This window comes from Oncorhynchus tshawytscha, linkage group LG01 (genome assembly GCF_018296145.1).
Source record: "Oncorhynchus tshawytscha isolate Ot180627B linkage group LG01, Otsh_v2.0, whole genome shotgun sequence".
Lineage (NCBI taxonomy): Eukaryota > Metazoa > Chordata > Actinopteri > Salmoniformes > Salmonidae > Oncorhynchus > Oncorhynchus tshawytscha.
The window spans coordinates 29,474,969-29,490,857 of record NC_056429.1 but is presented as its reverse complement, the minus strand read 5'-3'; the positions used below and the strand labels follow the sequence as shown (position 1 = coordinate 29,490,857).

At 48.4% G+C, this 15,889-nt stretch overlaps 1 protein-coding gene across 20 annotated transcripts in view; it reads left to right on the top strand.

The window, feature by feature from the left end:
• Positions 1-15,889, top strand: part of LOC112249003 (protein furry homolog-like) — a 95,650-nt gene that overhangs the window by 20,727 nt on the left and 59,034 nt on the right. For 10 of the 20 annotated variants that reach the window (XM_042320151.1, XM_042320141.1, XM_042320147.1 and 7 more), the window contains exon 1: positions 136-679. The exons of 2 other annotated variants lie outside the window; for them this stretch is intronic. In XM_042320151.1, coding sequence (XP_042176085.1) covers positions 460-679 — 220 coding nt within the window. In that variant the 5' untranslated portion in view covers positions 136-459. Of the gene's footprint in view, positions 1-134; positions 680-10,606; positions 11,329-15,889 lie in introns of those variants that run through there. 8 more of the 20 variants (XM_024418556.2, XM_042320158.1, XM_042320154.1 and 5 more) reach the window with 4 other exon arrangements.

The window sequence follows — 15,889 nt, the reverse complement described above, 5'->3', positions numbered from 1 at the left end:
GGGCCCAGGCGTGCGTTATCTCCTGTGGAACATGTTCTGGTCCTGCCCCTGATAGGGCCTGGCAACTGACCTGGCCTGGCTCCACCCACTCCTGATTACATCACTGCTGGAGTGTGATGTCTGTTTGCCTTCTCCCTCTGAGCAGACAGGTACTGTTTCTGGCTGCGCATGAAGTTTCTACCATTCCGACTCTTCGCTGTAGGGGGATACAACAGACTGAGTTTCAATAGGCCAGATAGTGTCTCTTCATTCTTCTAATGGGCTGTCTGTTGTTGACTATCGTAGTCTATGATATCACTGACTGTACAGCGCTAAGCAGCAGACAGACCTAGTGGCAGTAACCCTGGCTGTTAGTGGTAAACAGCCAGGTAGTTTTGTGGGGGAAGATGGTGCAGAGTGACTGACTGTGGATTTGGACTGGATGCTGGACTGAGTGAGTTAGCGTGAATACAGACACACATGGAGTTCCTAAGGAGCCTGGTCCCGGCCGCCATATCGTGGGACGGGGGGGCGTTGGAGTCTGGGGGAGGGTTGCCCCGGGAGACAGGCCCCCGTCTGCTGAGGATGAAGCGCCTGGGCCTGCTGGCCATGGGCCAGACCATCGAGGAGGACCAGGAGGGTCTGGTGAGTACCTCCACCACCAGGCCCGTCCGCTCCAACCGGACCAACCGCATCAAAGGTACAGACAGACTAGGAAGCTTTCTCTTACAATGAATGACTGACTCGCCTTATCAAGACCTACAGAGTTCTGCATTCATGTTTAACTCTGTCGTATGCTCTTGAGGCGTTGTGCTGTTGAGCAGAGTCAACAGTCAATCAACTGGCTGAATCTTTAGTTTGATCTTGGCCTAGTACATGGTAAACCAATAACGTCATTAGCTGCAATAACTTTCTAATGTGATACCTATGAGACACCATCACATGAAACACAGTAGGCTATAGGGTCATTGAGGGTTTGTGCTGTTATTGCCACATCAGTACCTCCAGGTAAAGTAAGGCTTTGTGTCTTGTGTGTGTGTGTGAAAGAGTTTAAAATTATTGTGGTAGTGAGTGATCTGGGACATTGACAATTCCGGGCTCCCAAGTGGCGCAGCGGTCTAAGGCACTGCATCTCAGTGCAAGAGGCACTGTGTGAATCCATGCTGTATCACATCCGGCCATGATTGGGAGTCCCATAGGGCGGCACACAATTGGCCCAGCGTTGTCCGGGTTTGGCCGGAGTAGGCCGTCATTGTAAATAAGAATTTGTTCTTAACTGACTTGCCTAGTTAAAGGTTAAATAAATAAACATTTCACATGCAGTATGCTCATACTGCTATGACAGACGGAGAACTCTGTGAAAGGGCACAGTGAAAGTTAGCAGGACGGTGGAATATTCTATCACAAAGTCACTGAGTGGTGTTATATTGTATGCTGAAATGGAACTTGAGTTGCTGTTATTTTTATTTTTTTGGCTTAAATATATTTTTAATGTTCTATGATACGGTAGCTTCTGAGTTTAATGGCTTGGAAAGGACCTCTAAAATGGTTTGTTTTGTTTCTGAAAGACCATTAAATACACTAAAAATAATTTACTATTGACTTCAAAATGGAGGACCCAAACGTATCTGTTTATAGTAAGCACTCAACAGGCCTCTCGTTTTGTGTGTGTGTGTGTGTGTGTGTTCACCAGCCTCTTTCCATCATCCGCAGGGTGATGACTCGTCAGTCGATCAGCGTGGCTTTGTGCTCAACCCTGCCTGTCAGAACACGCTCGCTCTCTGTTTGCTCCTCCCTGAAACATGGCTGAATCAACAAATCAACCAATTCTCCCTATGAGAGATTTACAGCTAGTCCACACTGACAGCTTGCTACACCTAAATACAGTCCCACGCTGTTTTCCCTTCAGACGCACCAGGACACACCAGTTCTGACCCGAGGTTGAGAGAGAGAGCTTACATGTCTACGAGACAAAAAGCTTTTTACTGTAGCAGCTGGGTGAAGGTATGAGTGTTACTCTGAACTCCACGCTGTTAGACCTGATATTCCTATTCTGGGGCAATGAGGCGCCTCTATTCAGGTTAGATTTGACAAAGTCGCTGAGTTGTACAGAAATGTATCCATGGTGGAAGTTGAGCGGGTAGCACTTTGCCCGGTTTGGAAGTTGACCCTCCCCTTCTCCGGGACTTTCCTGTGTGGAACATGTTTGTGGTCTCTAGTAGATGAATTTCCCTCCCAAATTTTCTCTCTGAGAATGAAAAACCTGAATGTATCCAGGTTCTATTCAACCAGGACACTGCCTTCCGCTGTATTAGACAGGAACACACTACTCTGAAGTTGATGACGGTGGTAATGTGTCGTGTAATGGATGGGGTGCGTGATGATGATTACTGTGGTTTATGGCGTAGCCTAAAGAATCAAGGAACCATTTTGAATGTTTTTGAAGCGGCTCTTTCTGCAGTTTGCGACCTCCCTCACACACCCTTCCCATATGATTCAGTGTCACGTCCTAGGTCTCTCCTCTAGTCTGCCATGGCCTGCCCTTCCTGCATTGACTTTTGAGGTGGTGCTCTCTTTCGCTCTCTGTTATTGGTCATTGAAGCACACAATGACATCACCCCTGTGGCGGATGTGCTGCAACCTGATTCCAAAGAATTATTTGATACGTATTTGGTTAAAGGGTGCCCGGTGTGTTTGTGAATGTGACTAAACGCAGGTGTGTGTGTGTGTGTGTGTGTGTGTGTGTATTAGGGATGGGGTTATTGGCTGACTCTTGATACACATGTTGTAGCCTAGTACCTCTTTCTCAACTGGTGTCTCTGACCTCCAGGATGGTGCTGGTACAGATATCTAGCGCCAGTTTTGTAATTGGGCTGCGTACAGGGAGCAGTCCTGAAAACCCAAAAGGCAGTAACAGTAAAATAGTATTACCGAGCCAGCCAGCACAGAGCTTGGTCTGCAACTCCAATGGGAAAACTCTCATAGCAGAGGGGACACATCATTTTATGAACACTCAGACTCTCAAATAACTGACCCATCACATGAGGAATGAAATTGCAGAGAGTGAGGGGCTACGTGTGTTTGTGAAGAGGCTTAATTCCAAATTGGCTGGCCGACAGCAGCTCTGTGCTTCTATCCGTAGGGAGGGACTCATTGTGCTGTGCTGTGGTGACCTTAAAGTAACTCTCCCCTGACTCGGCTCTGTGGATTTGATAGTCAAATCTGGGGAAGCTGGGTCAAGTGAGGTGGAAGACAGGATATGATGAAATGGCGTGAAGGAGGTGGTGGTGGTTATGGATGGGAGCTTCTAGTTCGCATTGTTAGACATGTTATTAACATGTTAAACAATTATTGAATATACTCAGCTAGTTGCTTAGGGATCAGAGTTGAAACAAAATCTATTAGAACCAACCTTGCCTCTCACCATGACGTAGTGTTATGGCGCTAAATGTAATGTTGATAGCATTGTGAGCCACTAGGAGGAGGACGGTCGACCTGTTCAGAATTTTTTATTTTTTTATTTGACCTTTTATTTAACCAGGTAGGCCAGTTGAGAACAAGTTCTCATTTACAACTGCGACCTGGCCAAGATGAAGCAAAGCAGTGCGACACAAACAATAGAGTTACACATGGAATAAACAAACGTACAGTCAATAACACAATAGATCAAATCTATGTGCAGTGTGTGCAAATGTAGAAGAGTAGGGTGGTATAAGGCAATAAATAGGCCATAGAGGCAAAATAATTACAATTTAGCATTAACACTGGAGTGATAGATGTGCAGATGATGTGCAAGTAGAGATACTGGGGTGCAAAAGAACAAGAAGATAACAATATGGGGATGAGGTAGTTGGGTGTGCTATTTACAGATTGGCTGTGTACAGTGATCGGAAAGCTGCTCTGACAGCTGATGCTTAAAGTTAGAGGGAGATATGGCTCCAGCTAAAGCAATTTGTTCCAGTCATTGGCAGCAGAGAACTGTAAGGAAAGGTGGCCAACGGAAGTGTTGGCTTTGGGGATGACCAGTGAAATATACCTGCTGGAGCGTGTGCTACGGGTGGGTGTTGCTATGGCGACCAGTGAGCTGAGATAAGGTGGGGCTTTACCTAGCAAGGACTTCTATATGACCTGGAGCCAGTGGGTTTGGTGACGAATATATATATATAATTATTTTATATATTATTATTTTATATATATATTATTATTTTATATATATATATTATTATTTTATATATATATTATTATTTTATATATATATATTATTATTTTATATATATTATTTAATTTGTTGCAAGGGGTGTAGAGCTGTTGGCCGGGGTAGGGGTAGCCAGATGGAAAGCATGGCCAACTGTAGAAAAATGCTTCTTGAAATTATCGGTTATTGTAGATTTATCAGTGGTGAGTGTTTCCTAGCCTCAGTGCAGTGGGCAGCTGGGAGGAGGTGCCCTTATTCTTCATGGTCTTCAATGTCCCAAAACCTTTTGGAATTAGTGCTACAGGATGCAAATTTCTGTTTGAAAAAGCTAGCCTTATCTTTCCCAATGGACTGTGTATATTGGTTCCTGACTTCTCTGAAATGTTGCTATTTGACGCTAATGCAGTACGCCACAGGATGTTTTTGTGCTGGTCAAGGGTAGTCATGTCTGGGAGTGAACCAAGGGCTATATCTGTTCTTAGTTCTACATTTTTTGAATGGGGAATGCTTACTTAAGATGTTGAGGAAAGCACTTTTAAAGAGCAACCAGGCATCCTCTACTGATGGGATGAGGTCAATATCCTTCAAGGATACCCGGGCCAGGTTGATTAGAAAAGCCTGCTCGCTGATGTGTTTTAGGGAGCATTTGACAGTGATGAGGTTTGACCGTGGGCCCATTACGGACGCAGGCAATGAGGCAGGGATCGCTGAGATCATGGTCAAATCAAATTTTATTTGTCACATACACATGGTTAGCAGATGTTAATGCGAGTGTAGCGAAATGCTTGTGCTTCTAGTTCCGACAATGCAGTAATAACCAACAAGTAATCTAACTAACAATTCCAAAACTACTGTCTTATACACAGTGTAAGGGGATAAAGAATATGTACATAAGGATATATGAATGAGTGATGGTACAGAGGAGCATAGGCAAGATACAGTAGATGGTATCGAGTACAGCATATACATATGAGATGAGTATGTAAACAAAGTGGCATAGTTAAAGTGGCTAGTGATACATGTATTACATAAGGATGCAGTCGATGATATAGAGTACAGTATATACGTATGCATATGAGATGAATAATGTAGGGTAAGTAACATTATATAAGGTAGCATTGTTTAAAGTGGCTAGTGATATATTTACATTTCCCATCAATTCCCATTATTAAAGTGGCTGGAGTTGAGTCAGTGTGTTGGCAGCAGCCACTCAATGTTAGTGGTGGCTGTTTAACAGTCTGATGGCCTTGAGATAGAAGCTGTTTTTCAGTCTCTCGGTCCCAGCTTTGATGCACCTGTACTGACCTCGACTTCTGGATGATAGCGGGGTGAACAGGCAGTGGCTCGGGTGGTTGATGTCCTTGATGATCTTTATGGCCTTCCTGTAATATCGGGTGGTGTAGGTGTCCTGGAGGGCAGGTAGTTTGCCCCCGGTGATGCGTTGTGCAGACCTCACTACCCTCTGGAGAGCCTTACAGTTGTGGGCGGAGCAGTTGCCGTACCAGGCGGTGATACAGCCCGCCAGGATGCTCTCGATTGTGCATCTGTAGAAGTTTGTGAGTGCTTTTGGTGACAAGCCGAATTTCTTCAGCCTCCTGAGGTTGAAGAGGCGCTGCTGCGCCTTCTTCACGATGCTGTCTGTGTGAGTGGACCAATTCAGTTTGTCTGTGATGTGTATGCCGAGGAACTTAAAACTTGCTACCCTCTCCACTACTGTTCCATCGATGTGGATAGGGGGGTGTTCCCTCTGCTGTTTCCTGAAGTCCACAATCATCTCCTTAGTTTTGTTGACGTTGAGTGTGAGGTTATTTTCCTGACACCACACTCCGAGGGCCCTCACCTCTCGTCGTTGTTGGTAATCAAGCCTACCACTGTTGTGTCGTCCGCAAACTTGATGATTGAGTTGGAGGCGTGCGTGGCCACGCAGTCGTGGGTGAACAGGGAGTACAGGAGAGGGCTCAGAACGCACCCTTGTGGGGCCCCAGTGTTGAGGATCAGCGGGGTGGAGATGTTGTTGCCTACCCTCACCACCTGGGGCGGCCCGTCAGGAAGTCCAGTACCCAGTTGCACAGGGCGGGGTCGAGACCCAGGGTCTCGAGCTTGATGACGAGCTTGAAGGGTACTATGGTGTTGAATGCCGAGCTGTAGTCGATGAACAGCATTCTCACATAGGTATTCCTCTTGTCCAGATGGGTTAGGGCAGTGTGCAGTGTGGTTGAGATTGCATCGTCTGTGGACCTATTTGGGCGGTAAGCAAATTGGAGTGGGTCTAGGGTGTCAGGTAGGGTGGAGGTGATATGGTCCTTGACTAGTCTCTCAAAGCACTTCATGATGACGGAAGTGAGTGCTACGGGGCGGTAGTCGTTTAGCTCAGTTACCTTTAGCTTTCTTGGGAACAGGAACAATGGTGGCCCTCTTGAAGCATGTGCGAACAGCAGACTGGTATAGGGATTGATTGAATATGTCCGTAAACACACCGGCCAGCTGGTCTGCGCATGCTCTGAGGGCGTGGCTGGGGGTGCCGTCTGGGCCTGCAGCCTTGCGAGGGTTAACACGTTTAAATGTCTTACTCACCTCGGCTGCAGTGAAGGAGAGTCCGCATGTTTTCGTTGCAGGCCGTGTCAGTGGCACTGTATTGTCCTCAAAGCGGGCAAAAATGTTATTTAGTCTGCCTGGGAGCAAGACATCCTGGTCCGTGACTGGGCTGGATTTCTTCTTGTAGTCCGTGATTGACTGTAGACCCTGCCACATGCCTCTTGTGTCTGAGCCGATGAATTGAGATTCTACTTTGTCTCTGTACTGACGCTTAGCTTGTTTGATAGCCTTGCGGAGGGAATAGCTGCACTGTTTGTGTTCGGTCATGTTACCAGTCACCTTGCCCTGATTAAAAGCAGTGGTTCGCGCTTTCAGTTTCACGCGAATGCTGCCATCAATCCACGGTTTCTGGTTAGGGAGTGTTTTAATCGTTGCTATGGGAACGACATCTTCAACGCACGTTCTAATGAACTCGCACACCGAATCAGCGTATTCGTCAATATTGTTATCTGACGCAATACGAAACATCCCAGTCCACGGTTGAAGACCGTAGAGGTGTATTTAGAGGGTAAGTTGGTCAGGATGATATCTAAGCGGGTGCCCGTGGTTATGGATTTAGGGTTGGAACCTGGTAGATTCCATGAATATTTGTGTGAGATTGAGGGCATCTAGTTTAGATTGTAGATTGGCAGGGGTGTTAAGAATATCCCAGTTTAGGTCACCTAACAGTACGAACTCTGAAGATAGATGGGGGGCAATCAATTCACATATGGTGTCCAGGGCACAGCTGGGGGCTGAAGGGTGTCTATAACAAGCGGCAACGGTGAGACGCTTGTTTCTGGAAAGGTGGATTTTTAGAAGAAGAAGCTTGAATTGTTTGGGCACAGACCTGGATAGTATGACAGAACTCTGCAGTAGATTACAGCTCCTATCAATTGTTGTTCTTTGCCCCCTACTTTGTGCAGAACACTGTGGACAGGAAATGTATCTTCTGTCCTCACTGTGGCCTTATAGGAGGAACTCCCCCTGCCCAGTAATGTCTGGAGCCAGTCAGGATGGCCAGCCACTGTCACTCCTCCCATTGGACGTCTGCCTCTACCTGACCTGCCATGGTCTTTTTCAATTGAGCTTTGCGCGCTATTACAGTGGCTGGCCATCTGGGCCTATATCAAAACAAATTGCTAAAATGTGGAGGTATGCATAGCTTAGTTCCATTGTTGACATTCTTGTTGGGGGCCCAGTGCTCTTTGATGATATCCTGTTCTGTTTTGGAAGAGTACTGTTTGATCTAACCTGAGAGAGCTGATACTGTTGTACTGCGTTCCTGAAGATATGACCAGTGTTTATTCTAAACAGTGCCATGTCTGATATGGGCTCCTGAGTGGCGCAGCGGTCTAAGGCACTGCATCTCAGTGCAGGAGGTGGCATTACAGACCCTGGTTTGATTCCAGGCTGTATCACAACTGGGAGTGATTGGGAGTCCCATATGGCAGTGCACAATTGGCCCAGCATTGTTTTGGGAAGGCCGTCATTGTAAATAAGAATTTGTTTCCAAACTGTCTTGCCTAGTTAAATTAAGGTTAAATAAACAATTTGAGCCATGGGTAGGTGAGGGGTGTGTGTGTGTTAAAGGGATACTACTGAACTTTACCAATGAGGCCCTTTATCTACTTCCCCACTGTCAAATGAGCATGCTGGCAGATACCCATAGACTTCCATTCAGTGCGATAATGCTAGTTAGCATTGGCTCGCGAAACTACCTCTTAACTTCCTTGATACTGAACACAGAGACCTAAAAATGGTATCCACAAGTTCATATGACTCTGGGGAAGTAGACATTGCCAAAATCCAAAAGTATCCTTTTAAGGCTGGGAATTTCCAAGGACCTCACAATATGATATTATCACTATACTTGGGTGCCTATGTATTGCGATTCGATATCATGATTCTCTATGTATTGTGATTCGATGTTCCAAACTTGGGCCTATTGCTCACTATGCCTGCTGCAAAGGGACGAGAGTGCATGAGAAAACGAGGTTTGATCAGTCATTGAATGAAAGTACTGAAAACGTGTTGGCTCATCCTTGGCAAAAAAAGAGTTAGAAGGAGAAATACTTAAAGTTTTTGTGTAGGTACAGCCAACTAGCACTAGCTACCGTTACTTAACTCTAGAAAAGCCTTGTTGGACCCCCACCTTTGGGCCAATGACATGTGTTTTGAATGTCAACATTTTTATAAATACATTTCATACACGCTATTGCAAAAATTAAGGTGTTTTATGAAGGTCTTGGGTAACATTAGAATACAAAAGAAAATGTATCTCAAAGAACACAATAGCATTTTCATTATTTTATGTAGCTAGACTATGTCATGAACAAACCAAAAACAACAACACCAAAATTCAAGTGTTGAAATCCATTAAAGGGATACTTTGGGATTTTGGCAATGAAGCCATTTATCTACTTTCCCAGAGTCTGATTTGACTCATGGATACAATTTTTTAGGTCTCTGCATCCAGTATAGGTAATTTCGCGAGCCAATGCTAACTGGTATTAGCGCAATGACGAAGCCTACGGTATCTACTATCATGCTAGCAGTTACCATAGACCTCCAGTCATTGTGTTAACGCTAGTTAAAGATTTCGCTAACGCTAGTTAACAACTTCAAATTGCGGTTGAGGAACATTGCTTCTGATCGAAAAACCGAGATGCAGCAGAGCTTAGTATGCTGGTGTTTAGACCGATGCCTCAGAATGGCACAGCCACATACGGTCAATCACCGACAGCAATGAACACACTACTCCCTCTCCTTTCTACTGTCTTTGTTTTAAATGGCTAAACTAATTCAGTACTGCTCCATCATAAGGCTCCTGACTGCCCAGTGACAATACTGCAGGGCGGGCAGGGTGTGACAATGCAGGTCTTTGTGGAGAGTTTGTTTACAATGCAGAGCCCTGCTTGGTTTTGCATAACTTGTTATGTTGTGAGAGACAGTCATGTGATGGTGAGAGCGACTGAGAAAGAGAGAAGTGGAGAGGTTGCGCTACAAACGGAGGAAAAATAGATATTTTGTTAGTGTTCATCTTGTATATCTGTTCTCGCTGAAGTGTTTTGTGAACCAAATGTAATACTGTGTATGACCAAAAATCCGTTGTCATGTGGCTCTATTTCAGTCTGCAGCCAGGGTTTAAAAAGAGACACAAACACACAATAGGGTGTGTGTCGCCAACGATGTGTGTGCGTTTCTTTGTGTCTTGATGGCTGTTGCTGGACAAAAACTATGATGTAATCCTATGACTCCTATGGGTGTGTCAGTTTGTTGTTGACCCAAACGGATTAAGTATCCTTCTACCCATCATGCCATGCTCTGTGGGTGAGGGCTGCAGCGTGCCATGTTCTGTGCCCCAGGCAGGTGTAAAGGTGAAACGCCCCAATATGGAATCTCATGGCCAGCAGCATATTCTAGGATACTCTGTGTTGGTGTGTGTGAAATACATTTTTATAGGTGGAACATTTTTGTATTTAAAAAAAATAATTTCCTGTTTTTGTTGAAGTGCTGAATGGAGTTTGAATAGTGTTTTAATTTTGGTTTTATGCTGCTCTGGTGTCCTCTGCCTCCCTCCATATTCTTTCAACCAGCCCCCCCCCCCTGGCTTATTCAATCCCTCTTCCTCTTCCTCATACTGCAGTCGGGGATGACGCATCAGTACTACTGTGGAGAGAACAGGAAGTGTAGTTTTGATAGGCCAGCAGCGCTGGACCACAGCCAAGGAACACTCGCAGCATTTTGATGACATCACCTCTACCCCCCCCTCACCCAGCTATTGAAACTAACCCTCTAGAGGGGGAGAGAGAGTGCGTCAGCAAGCATCAGTGAGCGAACAAGAGCTAGTTGAGGAGGGGAGGGGTTGTCTGCAAGCGAATGGAGAGGGAGAGCGCGACGGGGGAGAATAGCTGACAGTGCTAGCAGTAGCAAGCTTGGACTCGACACAGAGGAGAGAGAATATTGCTGTGCTCCGCCGAGACAAGAATATATATTTTTCTGCGTGCTGCTCCACTTCCCATTCCTCTCTCTAACATCGGGAGGAAAGTTGTTTGTTTTATTTATTTATTTTCCTACGGTATTCATTCACCTCCGTGTTGTCTGTGCTGGGAGCGTGGTAAGGGACTCTGTGGATTGGCTAGCGAGCGGACGTTTGGATGGAAATGCAGCTCTAAAGATCCTCACGCTCTCCTCTCTCCGTGCCTCTCTGGGTGGTTGTACTTTCCACTGAACCCAGCTTACCGCCTGACACTTCCCCATGGGCCTCTCTGCAAACAGCAGCTGACTGGTGTCTGTTCTGAAATTCACCATGAGTCCTATAACCAGCTCCTCTGGAGGGTAGAACTGGGCTCCTGTCTGTTAGGAGGAGAGGTGTGTGTGTGTGTGTGTGTTTTGGGGGAGAGGAAGTGTGTATTTGTGGGCCAGCGAAGTTGGAGTTTCCGGTCTGTGTTTTGGAGGATAACGTTATCAAGACTGGTCTTTGGTAACAGCCCTCGCTGGCGTCATGCTGAGCCTGCAGGATTCGCTCTTCTTTGAGATCAGTATCAAGTCTCTGCTCAAGTCGTGGAGCGGCAGCTGTGAGTACCCTCGTCACAGAGCCCGTCACAAGCGCACACCCAACGTTTACATACCATACCTAGCAAACGACACGCTCATCCATCTATATCACACGCTTACGTGGAACACAGCCATTAAGACTGCTTATTCCCTTGGACATTTGCACCAATGTTTTAATCCGAGCAGAAAGGGGGAGCGGGGGGTCTAGGCGGTAGACAGATGGGGAGATGTTTGGTCCAGCTGTGCCCGGTCTAGTTTGGTCTGTGTGCGGGTAGGAGAGGATTGAGTGTCCCCCCCTCTCTCGTCCTGACCTCTCTACTGGTTGGCTGCTCTTTATTCCTCGGGGCCTGTTGCCCTGATGAGCATCTGCAGATACAGACTCCGATTACAGGCGCACACAGACGGGAAGTCCTCTCCCCTGAGTGTCTCCGTGAGGGCGCCAGGTGCTTGTTGTGTGGGTAAATGTGTCTGCATGAGCTCTCTCTCTTTTGCTCTCTGTCGTCTGTCTGTCCGGGTCTCTCCCTCTCTGTCATCCTTTGGGATGGCTAATGTTTCCTCATTGATCCGTCTTCTCGTTGACTCCCATTAGTCGACTGGTATACAGATCACATTGGAGGGCCTGTGCACCATCCTATTGACCTTACCCATGGTCCTCATCTCTACTGGAAAGTTAATTCCAGTAAGGGTCACTACTGAAGCTGTGCTTGTTTGCCTCCCCTCAGTGCCTTTGATTATCAATAAATACGCACAGTGTGAATATTGGTCACGTCACTTTTCTTGAGCAGTGACCCATTAGACTATGACTAAGCCTATTCTGGCTTCATCTCATTTTAATATTTCCTCAAGACCTAAGTGGCCCAATTTTTAATTTATTTGATTTTTTAAATAATTTTGATAACCGTTTTCTGATCAAATGATCATCTGTACTGTGTTCGTTAGCTTTGAGGAACTTCGCCCGTACTGAGAGTGTGACTCAATTGCAGAGCCTCCGGAGGCCAAATCAAGCTCCCGGTGCGCCTCCCAAATGTTCTCACAATGCAGAGGGCTCCGTAAAGCTCTGCGTTGACATGATTTAGTTGACGGTAGGTGGGGAGTGGTGGTACGTCCTGTATCAACACACTCACTTCCTTGACAACTTCCTTCACAACAGGTCTGCGAAGCACGCATGCCCTGACCTCTGCGGAGGCCGAATCGCAGTACATCAAATCAAATGTTATTGGTGTCACACATATTCAGCAGGTGTTATATGCGGCCAATGGAGACACTGGAATAACCATAAATCTCCTTTAATGTGGCGCAAGCACAATGAGCGGTGCTTTATTTTCTGTTGTCAAACTGCTACTAGAACCCTAATTGTAGACCAGACTAAACGGTAATATGAAACTAACAGTCTGTTATTCAGTCTGTTACAGGAGCTAGCTGGCACCTTGTAATGGCTCAGTAGAAATGCAAGGTGACCATTGGGTAAACATGTTGTTTCCCAATGAATGCCCCTTCACCCCTCTGTCCCCCCTCTGTGTTGGCTGCCAACTCTCCATTGTGCCTCTCACTTAGAACAATGACGAGTAAAGCTTAGTTTCAGCAACTGTCACTATGCCACCCTGCCAAAACGCTTTTCTCCCGCTCTCTCCCGCTTTCCTTCTGTTTCCCCCTATATTTAATGTCCCAGGATGTGCCCTGTCCTCAGTTCAGCCTGTCCTCAGTCACAAGTGTTCAGCCTAAACACTCATTATAACAAGGTGACTCTGTGATCATCATGCTCGGCAGTGAACCGACAGGTGTGTAATCACGCCTTAGTACAGATAACCCTGCTATCAGTCTGCTTGTTACACCAGGGTTATCCACGTCCCTTTTTAAACACTGGGAATGCATTTCACTTTTACTACATTGCATGTGTGATCTGAGTAATACAGTGTTGTCTCTGAATTGACTATGGGATTATTTGGACCTAAAGGAGGCCAGCCCAAACGCATTGGAATCTGGACGTGTCCAGACACATTTCTAGAATAGCGCTTCAGTACTACAACAGTGTTCTGTATGTGCAAACACATACACATAGTGTGTGTTCGATTATCCCTGGTTGTCCTGGGAGCGGAAGTGAGGGCCTTGGGCAGGGCTCTATTTTTAAAGTGACAAGGTGGAGTCGCTGGCTCTAATACTTGTATAATCCCGCTGGGTGCTCTTTTTAATTGCAGGTCTCACAGTGGACCTCTGGCACGCTATGCATGATGAGCATGGAGCATGTGTGGCCTGGTTCATCTCCACTCAACACAGTAGCTACTAGACTAGCTCTGGCTGGAGGGCTTGATCTGCAAGAGTAATCACTATTATTAGTCTTGTAGATACTTACCATTCGGTGTCCTCTTCTCTCTAGAACGTCCTCTTCTTGGAAAGATCACGAAGCGCTCTGACGGGCTTGGTCATTTACTTGCCATCACAAGGTCATACTATGCGTTTGCATTGCGATTTGAATGTGAAATGGGGTGTTGGGTGAGTCAGTACTGTTGTAAATCAGTATAATGACAGGCCAGACAGCAAGTGGAAGCAGCTCACAGGTTTATGGAGTGTTTGTGAACATGTGCAATCGGGTCAGTTGGGAGAGGGAGGGAGGGAGGTGTTGCACGTCACAAGTGAGCGAAGCAGAGACTTGGCCAGGGAAAGGAATTGGATGGTTTGCATTTTTTCTTCACTCTGTTGTTGAGTGGAAAAGTACAAACAATGTTGGGTTTCTCATTTCTGTGAGCCAGGCAGTCAGCAGCCCAGCCGGCCCGGGACAGAGGGGGGAGAAAGAGAAAGAAGGGGAGAGGGACTGGGAAGGAGTCGGAGAGGGGGAGGAGGAGGAGGAGGAGGAGGAGAGGGAAGAGGGTAGCAGAGGGGGTGAGAGGGAAAGAGGGGGCGGGTTGGAGGGGAAGGGAGAGGTGGTGGGGAGAAGGGTATGAGCAGGGGAAGTGAGGGAGTGGAAGGGAGCAAGGAGGGGGAGTGAGGGAGGGAGGGAGCAAAGAGAGAGGTGTGGGAGGGAGTGGGGGTAAGGGGGAGGGACGGAGAAAGAGAGAGAGCGAGGGGACGGTGGAGAGAGAGAGCGCGAGGGGACGGTGGGAGAGAGCGAGGGGACGGTGGGAGAGAGAGCGCGAGGGGACGGTGGGAGAGAGAGCGCGAGGGGACGGTGGGAGAGAGAGCGAGGGGACGGTGGGAAAGAGAGAGCGAGGGGACGGTGGGAAAGAGAGAGCGAGGGGACGGTGGGAAAGAGAGAGCGAGGGGACGGTGGGAAAGAGAGAGCGAGGGGACGGTGGGAAAGAGAGAGCGAGGGGACGGTGGGAAAGAGAGAGCGAGGGGACGGTGGGGAAAGAGAGAGCGAGGGGACGGTGGGAAAGAGAGAGCGAGGGGACGGTGGGAAAGAGAGAGCGAGGGGACGGTGGGGGAGAGAGAGAGCGAGGGACGGTGGGGGGAGAGAGAGAGCGAGGGACGGTGGGGGAGAGAGAGAGCGAGGGACGGGGGGGGAGAGAGAGAGCGAGGGGACGGTGGGGGGGAGAGAGAGAGCGAGGGGACGGGGGGGGAGAGAGAGAGCGAGGGGACGGTGGGGAGAGAGAGAGCGAGGGGACGGTGGGGAGAGAGAGAGCGAGGGGACGGTGGGAAAGAGAGAGCGAGGGGACGGTGGGAAAGAGAGAGCGAGGGGACGGTGGGAAAGAGAGAGCGAGGGGACGGTGGGAAAGAGAGAGCGAGGGGACGGTGGGAAAGAGAGAGCGAGGGGACGGTGGGAAAGAGAGAGCGAGGACGGTGGGAAAGAGAGAGCGAGGGGACGGTGGGGGAGAGAGAGAGAGCGAGGGGACGGGGGAGAGAGAGAGAGAGCGAGGGGACGGTGGGGAGAGAGAGAGAGCGAGGGGACGGTGGGAGAGAGAGAGAGAGCGAGGGGACGGTGGGAGAGAGAGAGAGCGAGGGGACGGAGAGAGCGAGGGGACTGAGAGAGCGAGGGGACGGAGAGAGCGAGGGGACGGAGAGAGCGAGGGGACGGAGAGAGCGAGGGGACGGAGAGGGCGAGGGGACGGAGAGGGCGAGGGGACGGAGAGAGCGAGGGACGAGAGAGAGAGAGCGAGGGGACAGAGAGAGCGAGTAGGGGACGGAGAGAGAGAGGTAGGGGACGGAGAGAGAGGTAGGGGACGGAGAGAGAGGTAGGGGACGGAGAGAGAGGTAGGGGACGGAGAGAGAGGTAGGGGACGGAGAGAGAGGTAGGGGACGAGAGAGAGAGGAGGGGACGGAGAGAGAGGTAGGGGACCTGAGAGAGAGGTAGGGGACTGGAGAGAGGTAGGGGACGGAGAGAGAGAGAGAGAGAGGGGTAGGGGACGAGAGAGAGAGAGAGAGAGGGGGTAGGGGGGACTTGAGAGAGAGAGAGAGGGGTAGGGGACGGAGAGAGAGAGAGGGGTAGGGGACGGAGAGAGAGAGAGAGGTAGGGACGGAGAGAGAGAGAGAGAGAGGTAGGGGACGAGAGAGAGGTAGGGAACGGAGAGAGAGAGGGGTAGGGGACTGAGAGAGAGAGAGAGAGAGGTAGGGGACGGAGAGAGGTAGGGAACGGAGAGAGAGAGAGAG